This window comes from Pezoporus occidentalis, unplaced genomic scaffold, assembly GCF_034315485.1.
Source record: "Pezoporus occidentalis ecotype Australia unplaced genomic scaffold, CSIRO_AGI_Poc_V1 ctg48, whole genome shotgun sequence".
Lineage (NCBI taxonomy): Eukaryota > Metazoa > Chordata > Aves > Psittaciformes > Psittacidae > Pezoporus > Pezoporus occidentalis.
Genome location: NW_026915813.1, coordinates 3,599,300 through 3,621,379, shown reverse-complemented (window position 1 = coordinate 3,621,379; position 22,080 = coordinate 3,599,300). Strand labels below are relative to the sequence as shown.

At 39.1% G+C, this 22,080-nt stretch overlaps 1 protein-coding gene across 11 annotated transcripts in view; it reads left to right on the top strand.

The window, feature by feature from the left end:
- The window catches only part of PROM1 (prominin 1), a 63,058-nt gene that overhangs the window by 1,760 nt on the left and 39,218 nt on the right, over window positions 1-22,080 (top strand). For 2 of the 11 annotated variants that reach the window (XM_062636416.1, XM_062636413.1), the window contains exons 1-3: window positions 3,756-3,837; window positions 4,607-5,028; window positions 21,167-21,225. In XM_062636416.1, the coding sequence (XP_062492400.1) occupies window positions 4,809-5,028; window positions 21,167-21,225 (279 nt within the window). In that variant the 5' untranslated portion in view covers window positions 3,756-3,837; window positions 4,607-4,808. Of the gene's footprint in view, window positions 1-3,753; window positions 3,838-4,606; window positions 5,029-21,166; window positions 21,226-22,080 lie in introns of those variants that run through there. The other 9 variants (XM_062636417.1, XM_062636420.1, XM_062636422.1 and 6 more) reach the window with 7 other exon arrangements.

The window sequence follows — 22,080 nt, the reverse complement described above, 5'->3', positions numbered from 1 at the left end:
TTCTGTTGTTTGCAAATGGTTATGACTTGTAAAACAGTGGGATTTTTTTGGTGTTGGCTTGTTTATTTATTTATTTTCAAATTATTAAGTAGCTGCTCAAAGAGAACTGGCTTCTGAATATCCAGCTTTTCCTGACTTGAACATTTGCTTGTTTTGAGATGTAGCAAGCACGTCAGATGCATATTGAGGCTATCTTGTGTGGAAGATTCTGTTTGTTTGGGTTTTGTCAGTGCTGCCACTCTGTTCTGCAGTCCCTCGTGCTTATTAGGTTTATTTGATTCCTACTACTGTGGCAACAGGATGTAATTGTTGGTAGGCTTGGGACAGACTTTTGTAACAGAGAACTCTGCATTTTTAGCTTGCTGGTATCCAACTTGGCTTGCTCATCATGTCTCTTGAATGGGAAGGTGGTGGTGTGGGGTTTTTTTGATACCTGCTTGGGAATTTTAGTGTACTGTAACTACCTGTTTGAATGTTTTAATTCATTTCATTCTTCTGGTAGTTGCTCCCACTGGAGCAGCATCAAGGGGGATTATGGAGTTGGGTTCTTCAGATGACTAATTAAAAGATGCAACCAACATAGCCAGATCCTTTGTGTTCTTATGTACAACTGCATCTTCCAGTATTCCATCCTATCATGCTTCATGGCCAGCAGGCTCCCATATTGAGCTTTAACAATCAAGCCTTTGGCTGATTGAATTTCAGTTCACAGGGTTAATCATCGTTGCATCACTGCACTGCAGTGTTGTATTTGCATGGATTGCAGTGTTAAACAGAAGGAGGCCAGCCCTTTTGAAACAAAGAGCTGGACACCATGCTGTTTCTGAGCTTGGTTGTTTTAGAGTTGATGTATCATGGAAGCAGTTCCTGAACTAATGCATTTCTTGCTCTGTCTCCTCTCCGCCTCTGAAACTTACAGTGGAGTTCCTGAGGCTTTATTTGATTGGAAAATATTACAATCTTTTTAATAACAGGGTATATCAGAGATACGATAATAGTGCGGCATATTTGGTAAGAGGGTGATGGTGTTCTCCACAGATAGTGTTTAAAACCCCAGGAATTATGTTCAGTGGCTTGTACATGTGGAGTATTAGCGACAACCACAGAATAAAAAGCAAAAGCTCTAGTATTTTAGAGGTGGACACTGGGAAACCACACAGAAAATAAACACTTTCATTATTATGAAGTATTCCAGGTTTGTGTTGTTTTGTGTGTTTTGTTTTTTTTTAATTGAAGCATACTAATCAAATGGCTATCTTGATGATTAATGTATCTTCAAAGATGCACGCAACTTCTTTTCATTCACTATTTATTTGAACTTGGGGAGAGTTGTGCTGGCAGTTGCTGTAGCTCACTGACTGCAGTGATGCCATGCTGGTTTTGAGGAAATGCGATGGCCACATGCTGCAGCTAAGAGCACCATAAACTGCTATGTGTCTCTCTCTGTGACACTTGTGTGTGTCATTTTGCAGTTCTCACAATTACAAATTTCATGGATAGATTTTTTTTTTTCCTCTTTAATGTTGTTTGTCTAGCATGTTCAACTACTAATATGCCCTCACCTAAGTTTCTTTCAGCTATCAAGATAAGGATAACTGCTGAGAGCTTTTTATATCTGAGTTGCTTTAGGTAGGTTGAATATGTATTGAATGCTTGGAGGTAGTAGTGTTTCTGTGAGTTCCTGATCATTATTAATGTAACCTTGAAAATGTATTAGGTTTTTATGTAATATAGAGAAGATCTGGTGTCAGCCTGGAGGAGTTGCCCCGTAAGATTACATATAGCGTGTTTATCATGATATATTTGCCAACAAAGGGAGAGGAAGAAAGTATGGTTGGAATTATGCAGATTCTTTCATTTGCGAGAAACTCACTGCTCTGTTGAAAAAAATCTGAATTTTATAAAAGCTTAACTGAAAATTATGTAGAGTTGGAGAATTCAGCTGGTTATGTACCTCCGCTTAGCAGGGTATTTTTTTGTATCTACAGTATAGGTAGTGTCCTTGCACTTTCAGTAATGTCCTTGTCTTAAAACTGCCAACTTTCTGGCTTGGTTAATACATAACTTCCCATTTCTAGCAGACACAGTGATTATTTCCCTGGATTGTGAGGATGTTTTGATGTTGCTTTATTTGTCTGTTTGTACAATTAGGTCCAATTTAAATTGTCCTTAACCTAAAATCTAACAGCAATGAAGAAGTTGTATGTGCTTTCTGTTCTAATGCCATCTCTCTAGTATAACAGAACTCACTACAGAGAACATGCCCTGTCTTCTAGCTTTGCCTTAAGACACCAGTTAGGGAGGCCACTTTTCCTTTCAATTTCATCTTTCTCAGAGGCACCTAATGTTTCCCTGTATTGTATGCTTTTGTTTCTACTTCCTTAACTCTTGGAAGCAAGGCTCAGTCACTGTGTGTGAGCTTTTTTTCTGACTCACTGAAGTGTTGCAACTGTACTTGAGAAATCCCTAGAAAGCTTAAATTTATTTAGAAAAGTCTTTAAACCTTTTTCTTTAAGAAAGCCAAGTTGAACTGTAAGTATTGAACGTGCCCAGTCTTCACTGTTCTGTCATTAACACAAAATACTTTGGTTTTTTACACAGTTCTGATCTTGTGATATTTTGTCCCATAGAGCTTCTGTAGATTTGATAATAAACTGCAGCATAAGCAGTTTTCAGTTTTTTACCCTATCTGTGTTCAGCCCTACAGTAATAGGCACATAAAGGACAAATTCACTGAAAAATATCTTTTAGGCTGAAAAACTGTATCTCAAGAAAAAATGAAAGGAGGAAAAATATTTTTGAGCTTTACCTTTTTTTTTCATCCACCCCCCCCCCATTGTTTAACAAAACATTCTTTTCCAGATAGGAAAATACTCAGTTTGGTATGTTCTAAATTCTTATGTTCCCGTGTTGAGCGTCATATTACAGAGTGATTACTGACATCACCTTCTGAATAAGGCTTGGATATTTCTGCTATTTGTAGCATTATTACTGTTCATTCTTCCTGATTTTCACTATCCATGAGGGTGAAAAGTAGATTTGAATTTTTCTTCTTCACTCAATTGGACTTCAGGGAAACAAAACTTGTCTCTAGTTCTTTGATGTAGTCTTGTATTCCTCTGTTCCGTGTTTTCATGATCTTGAGCTGTCCTTTGAGTGCAGCACAGACTGCTAAACAAGCCTGCAACATGGGTTCTTGTTGGTTTTCAGAAAGGTAGCCTTTGTTTTAACAGAGACTGTAAAGCATGGGAGAGACATCCTACCTTGTTACTGATTTTTTAGGTCTTTTGTCTTCAGCATCTCTTTGACCTAGAGGCACCTTGGAAGTCAAGGTGTTGGTGTAGGATTGCTCTGACTGAGGCTGTGAGGTGTTTGTGTTATTTTGCTGTCATTCTTGTAAGTGAATAGTCTGAACAATACGGTGGGGATTAAAACATTGCTGTTGGGTAGTGCTGCTGAAAAAAGGCAATGGAGGCAGAACTATGCTAAGCAAATGCAGTTTGTGCTTGGTGCTCCTCAGTTTGAAGTGGGTAGCTTGTCATGAAAACCGTGTTCCCAGGTATTCCCAGCAGCAGCACTCTGGTAAATCACTGAAGCCATATCAAAGATAAGCCAGTCTGATGGGTGAGAAAGTCAGTGTGATCACTTCCATGCTCTTCAAGTACATGCAGCTTTCTGAAGTCAAAAAGTGGCAGAAGTTTTCTGTTCCTTTTTACTTAATGGGTTTTTTCTTGACCTGTTTCCTTGGAGGCCACCATGGCCCATGCTGAGGTGAAGAAATCTTGCCTAGCCCCAAGCAGATGGAGATGTGGTCAGTCGTTTTGTTGGAACCCGAGGGTGTGTGTATGTATGTTCTGTTTACATTTCATCCACCACCCTCATGTGGTGGATGATTAGACTACTGTGATTTTGTAGTTTCAGAGCCTTCTTAAATGTGTAAGCATCCAAACTCACCTTAATGACACTCAGCTTTAGCAAGCCATGGATAAAAATTTTTGAGTTGACTTCTCCAGTTCCTGAGGGGAGAATTGAGATAGCTTGAGTTAATAGAAAGTAATTATTGTCACCTGTCAGGAAGGTGAAGTTTATATGTTATGGTGTTAACTTTTCAGTCATAATTTCTTTCCTCAGTCTTAGAGGATGATTAGCTGGCATCTGGAAGGTTTTACTGAAAGGCTGAGATTAAAGAAGCTATGGGATATGACTTGTAATAATTGCCATAAACTATGGTAACGTCAGGTGGCTGATTAAATGCGTTGTGTAACTGTTGTGATATGACATACTGTACTTAGTTGGAAGTGCAATTCAGATGTGGTTCCTTTAGTTTTGTTTCCCTTGGAGTTGTCCCAGTGCTCTGCTTTGTTTGTATTTGAAAACTCACTGACCTGGAACTATGCATAATTGTTTTTTGCCCCTCTTTCAAGTGCAGTGTGTGTATTAGACCATATTCTTACCAAATCTTGATTTTATTTTTTTCCTTTTCTGTCCGATCTGGCTTGCTTTTGCAACTGTCAGTGTGTTCAGTTTTCACAGAAGATTGCAGGTTATCTTGCACTTTAATATTTGCTTGCATGCACCTTATCAAGCTCTTTCTTGTTTTTGCCAGAGATGGTGTGCTGAGTGATTTCCACAAGAGGCTTCTGCACCCCTGTAAAGCAAGAATATATTAAAGAACCTTGTGTGAGGACACAGCAGTGTATTCCTGGCTGGAAGGCTAACTCCCAGGTGAATGTATTGTGAATGTATTGAAGATTTCTAGACTTGGTGGGACAAATATCTCTACCTCCAATTTATGAATACTGCTAGCTATGGCTGTGGAACTCTGTTTGCTGCTGCTACTATTTTGTGGAAGTACTGTTTCAGAGGTACAGCCTATATACAAACCGCTTCCTGGGACTTTGGATTTTGGATTTGTACCAGCCAAGACATATGATACAGGTGCATACCACGAACCTGGGCCAATAGGAATTTTGTTTAAAATAGTACATGCATATCTGTACTTAGTGCAACCAAATTCTTTTCCACAAGGTAAGCAGATAAATTACTATTTATTTTTATTTTTGTTTTTATTAAATTGATGCATTCATCGTGTTGTAGATACCAAGACCATAATCTGGAAGTAAATTATGTGAAGGGCTTTCTTAGAAGCACATGTTATGGCCTGGAAATGTGTACAGTTCCGTATAAAATAAAATTTTTCTGCTAAGCATAGTGGGGGAAAGGTTGTTAATGAAATTTCTTCAATTTGCTTACATATCGCAAAGCTGTCACTGATGCATTTGAGGCCATTTTTTTTCCTTTAACTGACTTTTTTTTTTTACATTTGCTCAGAAGCATGAGATAGGAGTAAACTGTTTCGTGTTTAATATTAAATTCGTAAGGGACAACTCTTAGATTTTTATGTTATGATAGTCAGGTGGTTATGGTATAATTTAGGTTAGGAAATGGCAACTCAGCAACTTGAAATAAATTTCATTTGCTTCAGTATCTGTGCACCCACAGTGAGGTTTTATATAAGGGCAGTTCCTTTACACAGCTGTGCATAACTTCTTATTCCTTTGTAAGTGGTCAAGACTTGAAACTACATCTGTTTTATTGAAACTTTCTTTTTTCCACTCCTTTCCGACTAAGTTGTCCCTTTTTCAAAGGAAAAGTTAAGATACAGAAACGCGTGCTTATTGAGGTTGCATTGATTAAAATGTGCTTTTGGGAACTGTCTGTGGATGTGAAAGTTAAGTTGTATGAATTTAACTTTCCAACATGCTTTTTGTTTCATTTAGCTCTTAAAATGCTAATGTGTTTGTATAATACTGCCATTTTAAATTATTTTAAGGTGAAACTTCGATAAAATCTAAGAAGGGCTTTGGTTTGTTACCATTTCCTTTTGTTTAGCCATAAATGTATATAATGGGTGTTTATATTTTGTAGCGTGTCTTTCAATTTGTATATTAAACCCTTGAGTATTTTAAAGTCTAATCCTTTGGTCATGTACCGGTATGATACCTGTGAATTATTATTTGCTTGTATTTTTGACATTTCTTCAATAGCTGTAGAAGAATGAGCTCAAATGAACTTGAATGAATGAATTCTATTCAGACAAGTGCCCAGTGTCCCAGGTGTTGAGGAGAGCAAAATCCTGGCCTGTTTCCTGCAGGATTACAGGAGGTGTAATGAGGGCAATTGCATGAAGCTGACAGTAATGTCACCTTTTGGAGGAACTGTTTCCAGATACCTCTGCTTTTGTGCCTTTTACCTTCCATTAAATATATAAACAAACATACATACATCTAGATGAACATACTACGTAAGTATGTAGATGAAGATGATTTGCTTTTCTGTGAGACCTGCTGTGTTAGGATTGTCATCTGCATTCAACTCTTAGGAACAGGCCTTCATTCTACCTGAAGCCCTGCTGGAATATTTTATTCTTTTAGGTTTGTGGAAACTTGATTTCAAAGAGATATTTGCTGTGTCTTTATATTAACAGGAATTTGGTCTATAACCTTGTATGTCAAATATAATATTATGTGTCCTAAGCATGTAAATAATTCTTGAGTATCAAGTTTATCATCACGCTTATACTACTGTGGGACCTCCTGTAGTAAATTCTGCGTCAAGCAGGTGCTGTGAAATCCAGCCTTAAAGAGAAAAGGACACATCCAGAAGAGTTCAAAGTTTGTTCTTTGTTAGCATTTCTTATCTCTTCTTCCTTCCTGGCAGATACTTTTTGCCAAATCAGTTATTTTTTAGAAGTTTGGCTTTCATTATTTGCATTGGGTGAAGTCCTTTTCCCATGGCCCCGCTTTCCTCACTGCAAAATACGGATCCGATGGATTGTGTTGGTTTGAGTCATACCATTTAATTGGTTAATCCCCATAATCTCTTTTGCCATATGCTGTTCTATTTTCACATCAAGTGTATTAATGATGTAGCTACATATTGAAAATAGTGGGTTGTTTTTTTTGTTTTTTTTTTTGTACTGCCAAGTTGACATGGAGTTAATTCTGCTTCAGGGGTGAAAACAAATGTAATCACAAATGTGCACAGAAAGCAGACCTTTTGATGCTTCTAGCTCAAAACTTTGTCATTGTGATTGAGCTGGTGCTTCAGAAGAGTTAGCTCCAGATTAATGCCCCAGTGTATTGCATATAACCATAACAGAGGAGAAGTGTGATTTGTGTGCAGGACTTGGCATCAGTCACTTAGACCTCTAATCTTAGTAGTCTTATATTTTCTTTCATAATATTTGGGAGTACTGGATGTTTGGTTTTCCAATCTACTGCTAGTACTCTTAGCTGGGAGGAAAAAAGTCTCAGGGTTGTCTAAGTGCATGTAGATATTCCAGCCTCTCCAAATCGTCCTTATGCTTACAGTAGCACTCTGATGGAGCAGAATATATACAATATAACATTCATACCCCTTCAGTCCCATGTATGCCTTTTAGGAAGAAAGCCAGTATGAGCTTTCTACTGTTACGATAAGTCAGAATATGAAGTACGTCACAGTCTTTGGGAGACATTGTTCTTAAAGTATTTGCATGCCGCTAAGCCTTACTGTGTATTTAAAAATTCTTATATGCTACTTAAAAGTTGAAAGGAAACATTTAATTTAAAGGAAAAAAAATGAAAAAATTTTCAAGGCTTGTTTTGAGTTCAATACGAGCAAAAATTTTCCATGCCATCCAGTTCGTGGGCATACAACTTAATCTAAGTTTGGATTTAATAGGTAAGATGTTAATGAGATTAAATATAGTGCTCATGTAAAGCACAGTAACAGAACCAGGGCAAGGAAGTTTTTTTACATTGCTGAATCTTTCGGACCAACACTGTGCTCTTTGGATATGGCAAGAAACTAGTTTAAAAAAGTGTGCTAGGATATCTGATTACAATGCTTCAGTGAGCATAAGTAGATTCTCTTTTTTACTCCACCAGTCAAATACTTTTGACCTCACTAGATTATTTACTGGTGTAAATGGGAGTGATTTTACTCCCAAGCATGAACTGTTATGCCGGGAAGCAGCCTCCACTTAGAGTGATGATACACTGGAGTGCAAAAGACTGTGTTTGGTCACTGGTTTGCTACCTGAGGCTCAGTAGGTCACTTTAATCTTACTGTGCCTTGGTTTCTGCATCTATAAAATGGAAACGGTGGTTCTACTACTCCTTTTGTTGAGGACTGTGTAGTAGAGCATCGTTATTCTTTCCTGTTAATAGCACCACTTAGAATAAATAGATGGTAATAAGAAAATTATTAGTTGCTTCCATCTGTCAGCTAAGAGGACATCTAGCAAAGCAAATTGTCAGTTTTTTACTTAGAATGTGTCATAAACTGAAGCATTCGTTTATTAATAAAGTGAAGTCAGTTCATGGCTGTGACATGATGCATGTCACCTCTTGTGTTGGAGACCTTCAGAAGTGAATGTGGTGTAAACAGGGCATGGTCAGTATGCTCCCCTGCCTGCTGTGAATATCTTATCATGGTTTTGTCTTTGTTCCCGTGGAAACTAGTTGTTAGTTGCAGTAAGACAATATTAATCCGAGATTCCACTTGCCAGCAGGATGTGCATGGCAAATCTTCAGCTTCCCAGCTTGTGCCTTGTAATGAGAATGTGAAGAGTTTACAAAGCAAAAAAGCTGGGGTTAAAGCTCCTGTTTTTAGGTGAAGTAAGACAAAGACTACAGGCCTGTTTACTGTACACTGCTGTTGCTGAACATACTGCAGAACTGTGCCACTTAGGTTAGTTATAACTGCTTTTTTCCAGCTTCTGGTTTTTATCCTGGATAAACCTGTTTCCTCTGTAGTGGGAGTAAAACTTTAACGTAAAAATCAACTGTTGAATGCAGGTACTTCCTGGGTAGAATATAAGATGAAGAGTTAAATATACTGTTGGCCTGTGGGGAACAAGAACAGGCTGTTTTTCACACCTGGACTACACTCTTTCTGTTTGTGGAGCCTCACTTGTTGAAGAGCATAAGACTGAGGATCAGAACTTGACTATTTTAATGCAAAGTCCTATCTCTGACCATTTTGGTTGTCTTTCTCCTCCCCTTTGCCAGCCTTTAAAGTAGCTGCAAATTGTGTAGTTCAGCAAGTTTATCCTGTGTTCACTATCTCTGTAATTAATACCTGAAGTGTGTTCAGCAATTAAAACATTTTTACAGTAAAAAATAATCACTTTAGGTGAGAATAAACTGTGTCTGTAGCTGGTGTAGCTGTAATAGAAAATGCATATGTAAAGACCTGTTGAAGGTTGGTTTGATGAGCTCCTAGAATATTGATTTTTAATATATTAGCTGTGTTGGATGTAAGCTTCTAAAGCAAATAAAATGCTTTATCACCCCCTCAGTTAAAAACTCAAATTTTTTAAAATCTTTTTTCTTTTTTAATGTAAAACTGATTTATTTGCCTTTTGTAACCATTTAGTTCTTGGCTGCTTGATTTCTAGTTTTGCTTCCTGTTAATAATAAATTTTCCACAGCTCCCCTACGTAAAAAAGTGCATGTGTCTGGATGTTGCAGCATTGGAGCTAAACTCAGCAATTCATAGTTGGTAATGCCCTTTGTTTTCAAACTTGAGGCTTTCCCAGGAACTTTGGGCATAACCACACTAGCATGTGGTGAAACAACTGTGCTCTGGCTCTGACTTGAGCTTTGACTTGCGTGCAGATGCTACAATCCGGCCCCCAAAGCAATTATGACCTTTTTGTAAAAACATAAATTACAATGACCTTTCTCTTGTGTGCAGTTTTGGTGTGAAACAGCACTGATGTGACAGACTGCTTGTGTTTGACAGTTGCCCCCCTGTGCTTAGGCACTGGTCTTCTTAAAGCTTCTGTGCTGGTGCTGGGTTGGGAGCACAGATGTAGTAGCTGGTGCAGGAACTGAGAAGGGAAGAGGAGCAAGACCTGCCCTTCAGTAAGTTAGCTGTTAGACTGGCTAAACTGTAATGTGAAATGACAATTTCGGTGAGCTATAGAGTCAGTGCCTTTACCACATATGATTGTTAGGGTTGGAAAGGACCTTAAGATTGTCTAGTTCCAACCCCCCTGCCATGGACAGGGGCACCTCCCACTAGACCATGTTGCCCAAGGCTCTGTTCAACCTGGCCTTGAACACTGCCAGGGATGGAGCATTTACCAATTCTTTGGGCAGCCTCCTTCAGTGCCTCACCACCTTCAAAGTAAAGAACTTCTTCCTTGTATCTAACCTGAAGTTCCCCTGTTTAAGTTTGTACCCATTACCCCTTGTCCTATCTCTGAAATCCCTGTTTTCCCCCCTTTTTTTTTTAGTGGTGTAGCTAGAGCTGTGGCATAAATGTACAGTAGTAGCTAAAGTGTGTACAATAAAAATACAGATTTCAGTGACAAGAGTTGTATGTAGCAAGTAGTGGTGGTGTCATTTGGGTAGAACTGGGAAAAGAAGGGGAACTTAAAGCACTCCTTTATTTGGTAGTATGGTGTACACACTGAAAGAAATTTCTTGTATCTAATGTTGGAAATACTGGGGAAGATGGAGCAGCAGAAAGATACAAGATAAATTAGCCTCTTTTCTCTGCCCACTCATATACATTTAAGGAAATAGTGTTTATAAAAAATCACTGCTCGTTTCATGTTCGGAAGTTAAGAGATGCTCTACTTGATGGCATACCCATGTAAACAAGGAACATGCTGAGAATGTTTCTGAAGCAGTTTTAAGGTCTGATTTTTTTTGCTTTCTTAGGTGTCAGAAGAGTGATACCTCTTTCCCTTAACTACTCCAAACTGCACGCTATCTAACAGATTGTGTGTCAAAGGGATTTTCTGTGGGCAGGGAGGAGACAGGTTTTGGGGAGGGGAGGTTTATACCCATTATCTACTAGAGAGTGCTGGAAAACTACAGTTGCAGTCATTGACACTTCTTGGAACATTCGTTTGGATTATGTAAACAAGGACTCTCTTTTGCAGTCAAGTATGATGTGGAAAATATGCAAGTAATTTTTTAATCAGTGCAGTATAGCTGGTCATTTGAAATTCTTCCACTGTACACACATCTGGAATCTACAGTACCCACAGTGCTTTCCCTAATCTGGTTTAATATTGCCTGCCAGCTGTGCCTACGGGAAAAAACATGCCTTGACAGCAATTGGACAATGACAGTCCAGCTTTCCAATTTCAACACTATTAGTTCAGAAGGGAGAAACTAATGAAAATCAACCTCAAGCAGAGTTTGAGGGAATTGAGTTACTTTCTGTGGGGAGGGTGTTCAGAAGTGGCTTTACCACAGATGTCTGTGGTAATAGACTGGAGGGTGCCTCAAACAGTAGTGCTTTTTGGAGGCTAGCTTGTACTAGTAAATAAAATGGTCCTACAGTTGTGTGGTATTGAGACTCAGCTCATATTTCTCAAACCTAACCTGCCTTCCACCCCTTCCAGTCCTTTCAGTCTGTTTGGAACGTTTACTGGCAAGCAGGTTGGGCATTTTCTGGGTGAGGTACTGAGGAAACCTGCAATAGTTACAGCATGGCAGTGCCAGGCCAGTGCTTGAAACTGTCCCAGCCCTGTTCTGTTTGTCTGTGGACATTACTGGGAGACACAAGGTCTCAGACACAAAGAGTTGATCAGCATTTCCTTCCTCATTGTGCAGGGGACGAGTTCTGGGCACAGCTAAATCCATGGGTGCTGCCTGCAAGGAGCAGAAGGGAGGGAGGTACACGGTAGTCTTTTGACAGAAGGTGTCCCTGTTGTTCATTTATTATTCTAGATAAAGAAGCTTTGTTGATAGGGTTTGTATATTTAAAGAAAAAAGCAAAGGCACCATGTCCTAAAAATCCATGTATCTAGATAATTGGTACTACTGTGTGGTGTGTGTATTGGGGGTAGGAGTGATAATGTTGGATATGTTGAATGTGGTGTGGTGTCTGTGTGCCAGCAATTACAGCAAAACATTGAATTAAGTTCTTTGTGCATTCATTTTTCTTTTCTAAAAGATTGCCCATCCCATTTAGTATCTTGTAGCAAAGAGATAAGCACCTTGGGCATCAACCCTTGTTCAAAGCCTAAGTTTTGTCTTTTGGATGCCAGTGAGTCAGAATATAACGATGTGAACAGTTCTTTGTGTCCCTCCCTCTGTTAGCAGGAAATCTAAACCATTAAAAGCATGAAAGCTTATTTGAGACTTCAGAGCATACCTGCAACATCTTATATGGTGAGAAGTGGGATTTAAATAAGTTTTGGGTCAGACACACTTTCTGGTAACTTACATTGTGTGTGAACCTCTTTGAAAATTATCTGTGGCTGCAGACATCTTATGGGTTTTCAGGCCACTCTGCTGAGGCTTCATGAGTTTCCTAGCTTAACAATGGCACCTGCTCTGCTATCAATCCTCCCCCTCCATTTAACTTTTACAATCTCATCTATCTGCATAGCGTTGTACCTCATTCTCTTTTGCAACTTTTGTAGTTCATGGAACTGATGGGGGATGTCTCTGAATTTACTGGAATAATGTTTTCACAGGCCTCTAAGGGTCCTCTCAGTTACTTCATTTGTCTTGGCTGTTATGAAGCATTTGGAGTATTTTGTGAGATACTTACAGATACTGCCTGTTATTGGAAAAGCAGTCATTTGACTTTTTTTTTTTTATTACAGACCATCATAATTAGATAACATTAGCCCAGCCTTCTCATTTTTTGTCTATTTGGTTTGTTGTCTTTTACAGAACGACAAATTCCTATGTTCCATACAATGATGGCTTTTTCTTGAATGATATCAGCTGAAGTAGTAAGAATTTGATAGATCTTCACAACAAATCTTCTTCCCACTGTCCTCACATTCAGTGTTTAATTACAGTGAAGATTGAGAATTTGAATATTTCCTCTCCCTTTTTCTCACATTTTGCTTCTCAAGATGCTTTGCGTAACTCTTAGATCTCAACAAAAGTTATGCTTTTGTTTCCTAAGTGAATATGCACTGTTCAAAAGTTGCTGGAGAAAAATGTGTAAATACTAGTTTTAGTGGGTTTTGTCATCCTTTTAACAGTATTAAATCCTTTCAAATTGATATGAAAGCTTTTGAGTCTAGTTCTTCCTTTTCAACAAGCAAGTTACCTTGTTAGAAGGGAAACCAGCTGCCACAAGTGTCAGCTATTGTAGTTTAAGATGACTAATCTGTCAGTCTATAATTGTAGTGTAAGCCTACCAGTTACAAAAAAAAACACACACACACAAAAAAACCCAACAGTTTTGACACTTTTTTTTTCCCAATATGTAGCTGTTTGGTTTTTTTTTTCCTCATCTATGGACAGTTCTAAGATTAAACTATGATCTGTATTGTGTCCGGATCTTACTTTTCTCTGAAAATACATCAAATTAGTTTATTTTTTGTACTTTTAACAGTGATTACAGTTGTGAATGTGGATATCTTACTAAGTATCACTTTAGCTGTTTAACTCAGCTGAAAGATGCCTGGGTGTACCTATATAGAACAAACACAAACTTGATGCCTAATTAACTTCAAAGCAGCGACCTTTACTTTTGCTTTGATTTTTGAGTGAAGTCACGATCTCTGTAATACTTTAAACCTGTATGCATGGCACAGATACTGAACATATGTGGAAAATTGTGAATCTTGTAGAAATGGGAAAACGGAGAGAAGGAATTCTAAGGAATCTCAATGAAGCTCCCAGAACACCAGTCACTGAGGTAATTAAAAGCTGGTAGCAGCAGGGCTTCAGTGTGTCATTCCCAATTATCTCTGTTCGTATTTCAAATAATTGAAGTTACGCAATGTAAGAGGATTTTATATGCTTCCCTCAGTTTACAGCAACTTCTGAGGAGAGAAGGGGGTAGGAAAAATGTTGTTCATACAGTCTAAATATTTACTACTTTGATCAAAGTTACAAGTCCAATATGTCTACACTGTCCACGCTATCAAGAAGTTGCTCAGTCTCTGCAGTGTGCTAAAACAGTGCACCAAGTTAAATCATTGCCTGTAATCTGTTGTAAATCCTTACCAGATGGTGGCCTAGGGAGACCTTCAGGTAGCTACTGCAGGCATAGTAAGTGGCAAAAAATAGCTGCCATGGCACAGTGTGCTACAGAAGTTTTGTTGCCTTCACAAAATGAGAGAATGCAGTTTCTGTGTGGAATACTTCTTCAAAGCTTTCTACTTTGTGTCTGCGTGATACATGCAAATTTATTACAGCCTCCTAAGCAAAGATTTTTCTAAAGGCTTCTCTCTTTTTGTTCTTTTTCCAGAACTTCAGCAAGAACAGAACTTTCTTTGTAGCAAAGAACAGCTAGAAAGCCCCTGCAAAGGTTATTTTCAAAGGAGAAAGCTTTCATTCTAAGTGTCCTGTAACAGTCAATATTGTGGCTCTTTCTTTTTTTCTCCAAACCTTTTTCTGACCAGGCTCTTTAATGTTGCCTGTGCATGCTGATGGAAAGCAGAATTGCCTAAACAGAAAGTGTGACTGCACTAATGGAAGAACCTCACATTTAGGCAGCTATAAGGTGTGAGGATTTTCTGTGGAAAACTTAAATTGCCCATTTGATCTTTATGACTAACAACAATCCTGAGAAAGCTAAACTTGGAAAACTTCCATATATTTTGAAAATTGGGGAACTTTTTGCATGCATGAATGAAGTTCATGGACTGTTACTATTATCTGATCCTCTGCTGTTTAGTTTCTTCAGTGGATCAGGGATGTTTCTGTCAGGAAGCGTCAAAGGGGGTCTCCTTAATTTCATGGCCTGGCTCCTTCAGCAGCTGTGGCTGCCGTGCAGTTCCTTGTCTTCAGCTGTTCCAACATGCCTAGTCCTACCTCTACTGTGATTAAAGCTCACCCTGTTTAGACTACTTCTACAGTTCCAATCCTGCTCATAGGTGCTCCTCAACTTTCCAACTCTGGAGTTGGAAAAGAACAGTCTAGGCTATGAGTGAGCACATGGATTAGATTCCTCATCTTTGTACTTACTGTGTGGGAAGTGGGAAGATTTCATCTGTGAGGCTTTGCATTGGCCTACAGAGTGAGTCCTCTTGATGATCTGCGGAAAGACGACAGACTGCTTAGGGTGAGCAGTGTGGCAGGACCCTTTCTGCAGTCTCTGCACCAATGAGCATGGTGGATGCTGTGGCCATCAGTATCACTGAATTCTTGCCTCTGTGGAACCACAGCCAAGTGATCCCTGTGGGATTAGGGACGCTGAGAGTGAGCAGAGCCATTAGGTAGGTGGTGGCAGTGAAGGGGACCAAAGGTGGGCTTGGGATACCTGCTGAAGGAGACCTTGTCAATGGCAGGTGAATCTGACCACAGTAAAGGCTAATGGCTCATGGCTGTCTAACTTTGGGGAAGTAACCAAGTCCCCACTCAAGGCAAAGCAAGTATTGTGAAATGACAATAAACTGAACTTGCAGGAAAACTTACCTGAAAAGTTTTTATCTCTGATAAGTCTGAAAGGCTAATACAGATTTCCTGGTTTTCTTGGACTTACAAGAGTTATTTGTTAGTCTGAGTCATAATTACAGAGGAAAAAAACAAGCTCGAAGTAATTTTAATTCATAAATTTCAGTCTAATTCTCGCTACCTATTTATTACACTAAATGTGGTCAAACTGACCCTTATTCAGAGAGATGCTGAACTCTTCTGTATGTGTGTAGTCCATTGAGTCTATTTATTATAGATGAAAGGGAATGGGATGAAATACTGTTTTATGCATTAGAATGAGATATCATTAAAACAGTTATTAATTTATCATGCATATTATCTATGTAATTCTCCCTTGTTGCTCTGAGAAATCTCCATTCAGTGTGACATGAATGCTTCAGCGATGGTTCTTACTGGTTTGTTTGAAGTCCTTGTCAGAATAGAAGCTCAGTATTTTATATTACGCATAAAAAGATAAATTAATTTCTGGCATAATGTGATTAATGCTAGAGTTGCACTATAACTGAACTGGCTCAGTGGAATTGTTTGAGTGAAGAGGAAGTGTAGCATTCCCAAAGGTTTTACTCCAACTATTTTCCCGTCACCTAGATTTGAAAAGCTTTCTTGGAAGAAGAATTTGTAACTAATTTATGTTGGTACTTAATAGCCAGACAGCTTATTTTTAAATCTGTTATTATTTTTGCTATCCCTTTTTGTAGAGCAGTTCTGAGAGGCAAGCCTAGGGATAACCTCATTTTCTCGCTTGGGTAATGAGATACTGAATGTATGTACACAATACTCACGCAGTGCAGGAGTCAGTGATTATGTTTTCTTAACTGGGATTCCTCAGAGGTGCTTAATATTTCATCACAAATCACATTGGTAAATTAACAGTTCATCTGGCTAGTTAGATTTACTAGGGCAGATGGCATTTTGCATGTGTGATGAGAACAGGGAGGATATAGAGAAAACAGTAATGTAATTAGCTGTGTAAATGAGCCTCACAAAGTAAATCGCTTTAACCCCAGTAATAAAATGTGTTCTGTGCTAAAGCCTTGGATTACTGGTCCTGTGAAACAGTGTGTGCAGTTGGTCAAGCTGAGATTTCAGAAGTAATCCTGTTAATTTGAAAATAGAGGACACTGGTTTTTACCACACCTTCCTAGCACTTTTGTGTTTGAAACAGAAATCATCCTCAAGGTGGTGTTCTACCAATAATGCGGAAGAGTTGTGTGGAGTCACCTTAGTTTGATTTTTAAATAAAATCTTATTCCAGTACTAGCTAGACAGGAGATGTACTAGCTAGGGAGGAAAGATGCTTCATAAAAGCAAACCAAAATCACAGGCTGAATTAAATGTGAGCAGAGGTGTCTTTTCACTGAGCTACAGTGAGAGCCGTGTAGCCATACCTGAAAACATGGTGCTTCTGTTTGCAGAGTATCTGGCACAGAACATTCCCTAGCTTAACCCTTATGTGTTGCAGTAGTAGCTGTGATTGCTATGAATGTGCATCATAGTAGGATCATAGAATAGTTTGGCTTGGAAGAGACCTTTAAAGATCTCTTTAAAGTCCAATGCCCTCTGCAATGAGAAGGGAGATTCTTGATGCTGCAAAACCACTAAGGCATGTTTGTACTTGCAAATGTGTGGGTGAGTAACTGCAGGTACTCTTGCATTCTAGGCTGAGAAAGTTGGGGCTGTTCAGCCTGGAGAAGGCTGCGTGGAGACCTCATAGCAGCCTTCCAGTATCTGAAGGGGGCCTTACAAGGATGCTGAAGAGGGACTCTTCATCAGGGATTGTAGTGATAGGACAAGGGGTAATGGGTTAAAACTTAAACAGGGGAAGTTTAGATTGGATATAAGGAGGAAGTTCTTTACTGTTAGGGTGGTGAGGCACTGGGATGGGTTGCCCAGGGAAGTTGTGAATGCTCCATCCCTGGCGGTGTTCAAGGCCAGGTTGGACAGAGCCTTGGGTGGCATGGTTTAGTGTGAGGTGTCCCTACCCATGGCAGGGGGGTTGGTACTAGATGATCTTAAGGTCCTTTCCAACCCTAACTATTCTATGATTCAGTTATAGCCCAAATTTTTTTATGAGAAATATGACTGCCACATTTCATTTGAAAGGAATTAACTGGGAATATGTCTAATCCATTTGATACTGAAGGCTATTGAAATAGTAAATTTGTGGCAATGACTGGTCAATCACTGTGTGCTGCCTACTGAGAAAAACACTCTGAAGCATCACGTTACGTCTGAAAAATCATTGCAGAGTAATATAAGTAGTAAATCTTTATTCATCAGGAAACTCTCAAATTCTGGGAAATTAAGGGGAAAAATGGGCTGTATAATAGTGGCCACTGTGCTGTGAATGAAACCTATATTGTTCTCTCAATTTGACTTATTCAATCCATGTGGGAACTTTATGTACCTATTTTCAGGCTTTCTTATTTATAATAAATCTAAAAGTTATTAGGTTCTGATGAGCAGGATTTAGAACCTCTAAATTTCAAAAACACACTGAAAATGCTGTTTTCTCCATCAGTTTGTCAGTGTATTCAGGTTGATTTCTGTCATTTTTTTTGACTGGCATGCTATAAATTACCGAAACAATATAAATAAACAACTGAATCAGGAACATTCTGAGCAATTTAAACTTGCAAGTAATAGCAACAGTTTTGGTTGATGTTTTCGTTTGTTTGTTTATAAAGTATTGTCTGTTCTCCTTGGAGATACTTTTAAAGCCTGACTGGATGTGGTCCTTGGTAACCTGAGATGGGTGAGTGTGCACTGAGCTGGGGGGTTGAACTGGATGATCTTAGGAGAGTTCTTTCCAGCCTCAACAATCCTTTGTTTTTCTTGAGTAGCTGTACATATCCATACAAATGTCTTTAAATATATGTTTGTATAGATGTATGTAAAGCTTTATGTAAAGTGTTGGGGATTTTTTATTTTAATTTATGAGTGAGACTCACTCAGCTAGAAAAATGGTTAAAAACTTTCAACTTTTATTTAACAGGAAAGGCTAATGCTTTTGAAATTTTACCTTGTACTAGTTCCCAGTGGTTGGGAGTTCAGCTTTCTAAAATGCTTCCTGACAGTGCCTTCACTCCTCCATTAAATAGTTTATAATAAAAAGTCATGATGATTATAGGATAACTTTGGAGTAATTCAGATCGGATGGGACCTCCGGAGGTCATCAGGTCCAACCTTTTTCCAGAGCAAGAGGAACCTCCAAGTTAGGAGCAGTCTGGAAGTGAGGTTGCTTGGGGGGGTCTTCCTGGGTTTGCATCAAAGTAGCAACAAGGAGGGTGATGCCACAGCATCCTGGGCAGTCACATCTGTCATTTGACCACTTGCACACCCATGGTCTGTACTGCCTCATGCCACTAAGGATCACAGAAGTTATCACTTTTTCTTCCATTCCATTGCACTCTCATTTAGGTTGGTAGAAGTTTCTCTTCAGCGGCTCTTCTTCAGTGTGTTGTCAACAATGCAAAATGGTTGAATAAATACGTAAACAAGAGTGCTGGTTTAGCTCTTTTCTCTTCCTGCTTGCTGACAGGCATATTGCTATAGAGAAAGTTCACTGCGCTTGTATTTTGTGAACCAATATTTCTTATTTACATGGTAGGTATATAAGCAAGAAGAATGAAATGTTACTTCTACTGAGGAAGAATTGTCTGACAACATCTTTGGGTTTTGTGCAGTTCTGCCTCAGTTGGCTGTAAACCTTCTTGCTGCTGAAATTCCCAGAGAAGCACAGATGCTGCCTGGGATGATCTTGATACAGGGAAGACTGTTGATCATAGGGTGCAAGATGTCTCAGAGCTGTAGCAGTGGATCAGTTGTGTGTTGCCTATACTGTGGCGTATGCCCTTCAGTGGTCTCGTAACTCTGAAGATGCAGAGCTTGAAAGGATTTGCAGGGATCGTAACTCTTTTGTTCTTCCTGGGTTATTATTCTATGTGGTTTTGGTTTACTTCTGTTACTGTGGGATTCAGCTTTATCTTCTACCTTATGTATGGTCTTTCCAAAATGAGGTTGCCTCACCATGGAAAGTCCTTGATCATCATCTACAGCTAGCACTCTTTCTGTGTTACAGAATATGCTTCCCATCTGTGGATGATTTGTGGCTTGACACTCCTGTGATCCGTTAACAGGTTTTCATTTTTCAGTTGGAAGTCCTGCTGGCTGCAGCTTCCTTGCTGGGAGTGTCTTCCCTAAAACAGCAGTTGTGGCCTCGCCATTGTCTGTTTTCTTTCCTTGGACACAGTTTTCTGTGAGGAGCTCCTCAGGATCTCTGCAAGTTGCAGATCAGTTGAGTCCATATTTCCCTCTGCAGGGTATCGGGGAGGGAGGGCGATGGGTGCTGTTTTGTCAGGTGGTAGTTTTCTGAGCCACATGCAGGGTTAGAGAGGAGTGAGATCACAGCCTCTGTGAGCTCACTGAACGTATTTCATGAGTGCTACAGTAATTTCTGAGAGGGCTTGGATTTTTGGGAGGTCAGCAGTCAATTTTGAACCTTCAGGTCCTTTACTGATCCCCAGGATAGCTAACTTACTGGAGGGTTTTATCAAGTATGTTAATTTCTGTATGGGGCCACTAATGACAGGGCAGTAGTAATACCATGAAGTCCAGCTCTGTATGAACATGGGGGGCAGAGTGCTCTTCCTTGAGGTGTAGTGTGCTCCTTCTTAATGTGCTTCCTCTTCATCAGAGAACAGAAGGTCAGTCATTTCTCCCAAACATCCAAACATCGCTGCTTTTACACAACCAGAGGGTCTGCAGAGCTGGTGGTGCCCCTCTTCAAGTGCAGGGCATCACAGAAATCAAAAGCCACAGTTCCCAGCATAGTTCCCATAGGTTTGTCAAAACCTTGATAAGAGTGGGCTAGTGATGTCCCCAAAAGGAGTTCCATTCATTGCAGCTGCCAGGGTATATTGAAAGAAACTGGTGTGGTGAAATGATATTTACAATGTGAAGTGGTGCTATTTGTATTATATTCCTACTTCGTAGTTTTGATTGTTGGTTTGTTTTATTTTGTTTTTTCTTTTTTTTTGGGGGGGGGGGGAGTTGTTGTTTGTTTTTTTTTCTTTGTGGTTGCTGTATTTTGTCCATACTGTGACTAAGTTAAAGATGAGTGTGTTAGATGGAGCTGCAAGCACAGGAAGTTGTCATCTGTTAGGCTTTCTGATTTGTTGGTGGTGGTGTGTACTCTCATGCAAAGTCTGTTGGTCCAGAGACCAAAAGAAATGAGGGGTATGAAGGAGCAAAGACCAAATGGTTGAGATAATGCTGGCAAGATAAGGGCCTTCTTCCTTGTACCATTCAGTCAAGAAGTCATTGTTTACATGCTTGTTTTATACATTTTGTATTGAATGCTTTACGTGTATCTATAATGTATTCATGTATATACTTGGCATAACCTGAAGCAGAGCTGAACATTGTCCAAATAATTGATAAGTTTGTGATTAACTTTTAATAATGATTTTATGATACAGAGGATGACTGCAGAAAAACCTTCACTGTATTTTGGTGGGAATTGATTCATTGACAGATCACCTGGTTATCTTCCTGTGCACTCAGAGTTAATTAAAAATCTTTTTAGTAGACAGGCTTATGAAAACAGTTATGTGTTTCACTATCCTGCTGACGTCTGTTCTTAATTTTGTTGTGCCTATCTTAATAATAGAATTTATGCCTTCCTCTCTTCCCCCATTTTTATAATGTATGTTGTTTAAAACTTGCATATGCTTGCTTATTTTCAGATCTTGTCAGAAAACTGGCACAGCAGAAGTTTGGAAATGCACAGGGCGATTATCAAAAGGTAAATTGTTTATTTATCTCTGCCTAAAACAATGAAAACTGACTTTGAAATTTAGTTTTGTTTCTAAAGCAGGGAATTTAAAGCTTTAACAACAGGATGCAAGAATCAAATTTGTGAATAAGAAGTCTGATGGTTTCATAGAAAATATGGGACAAAATCCTTTCAAAAAATATTACAAAGAAAATTTTGTAAGATACTATAAAGAAGCTAAGCATAGTTAAGGCTTACTTATAAATTCCAGCTGTAATGTGATTATGGTGTCTGTTGCACAAAGATTAAAGGCTCTTTGTACTGAAAAATACTGATTTTATTTAAAAACACTTAGAGGGAACCATTACTGCTCAGCTCTCATGTTAGCTTCAGCTGTTGTCCTTAAAAAGCTAAATTTATATGCTGGTTCTTGTGCAGCATGAAGTTCCCATGTAAGTTTCCGAGTTATAAAGTATGTTTTATTTTATGTAGCATGCTAATCACGTCGAAGATATTTTTCATTCTCTCTTTTTGGTTTGTGATTGTCCTGTAACAGTTGAAATTCATAGGGTACCTGGTAGCAAGAGAAGATAGAACGTAACGTCCATCTGATTCAGGCTGTTCCCAAGGAGAGTAGCTCATTTTTGAAGCAGTATCACTGGTTGAGTTCCTGCAGTAGGAGCCATGCAATGGACAAGTTACTTTGTATGAATTAGCTTATAGTCCCTGCAGTGTGGTGTACCTGTCAGGAAGATGAGTATGGCGCTTGGCATACAGGCACTCAGCTGTAAATCAGGATGACCTGAATGATTCTGGGATTTGAAGGGGAAAAGTCATGTGCTTCCGTGTCTTCCTCACAATGATCCTATTGCTCCAGTAATAACC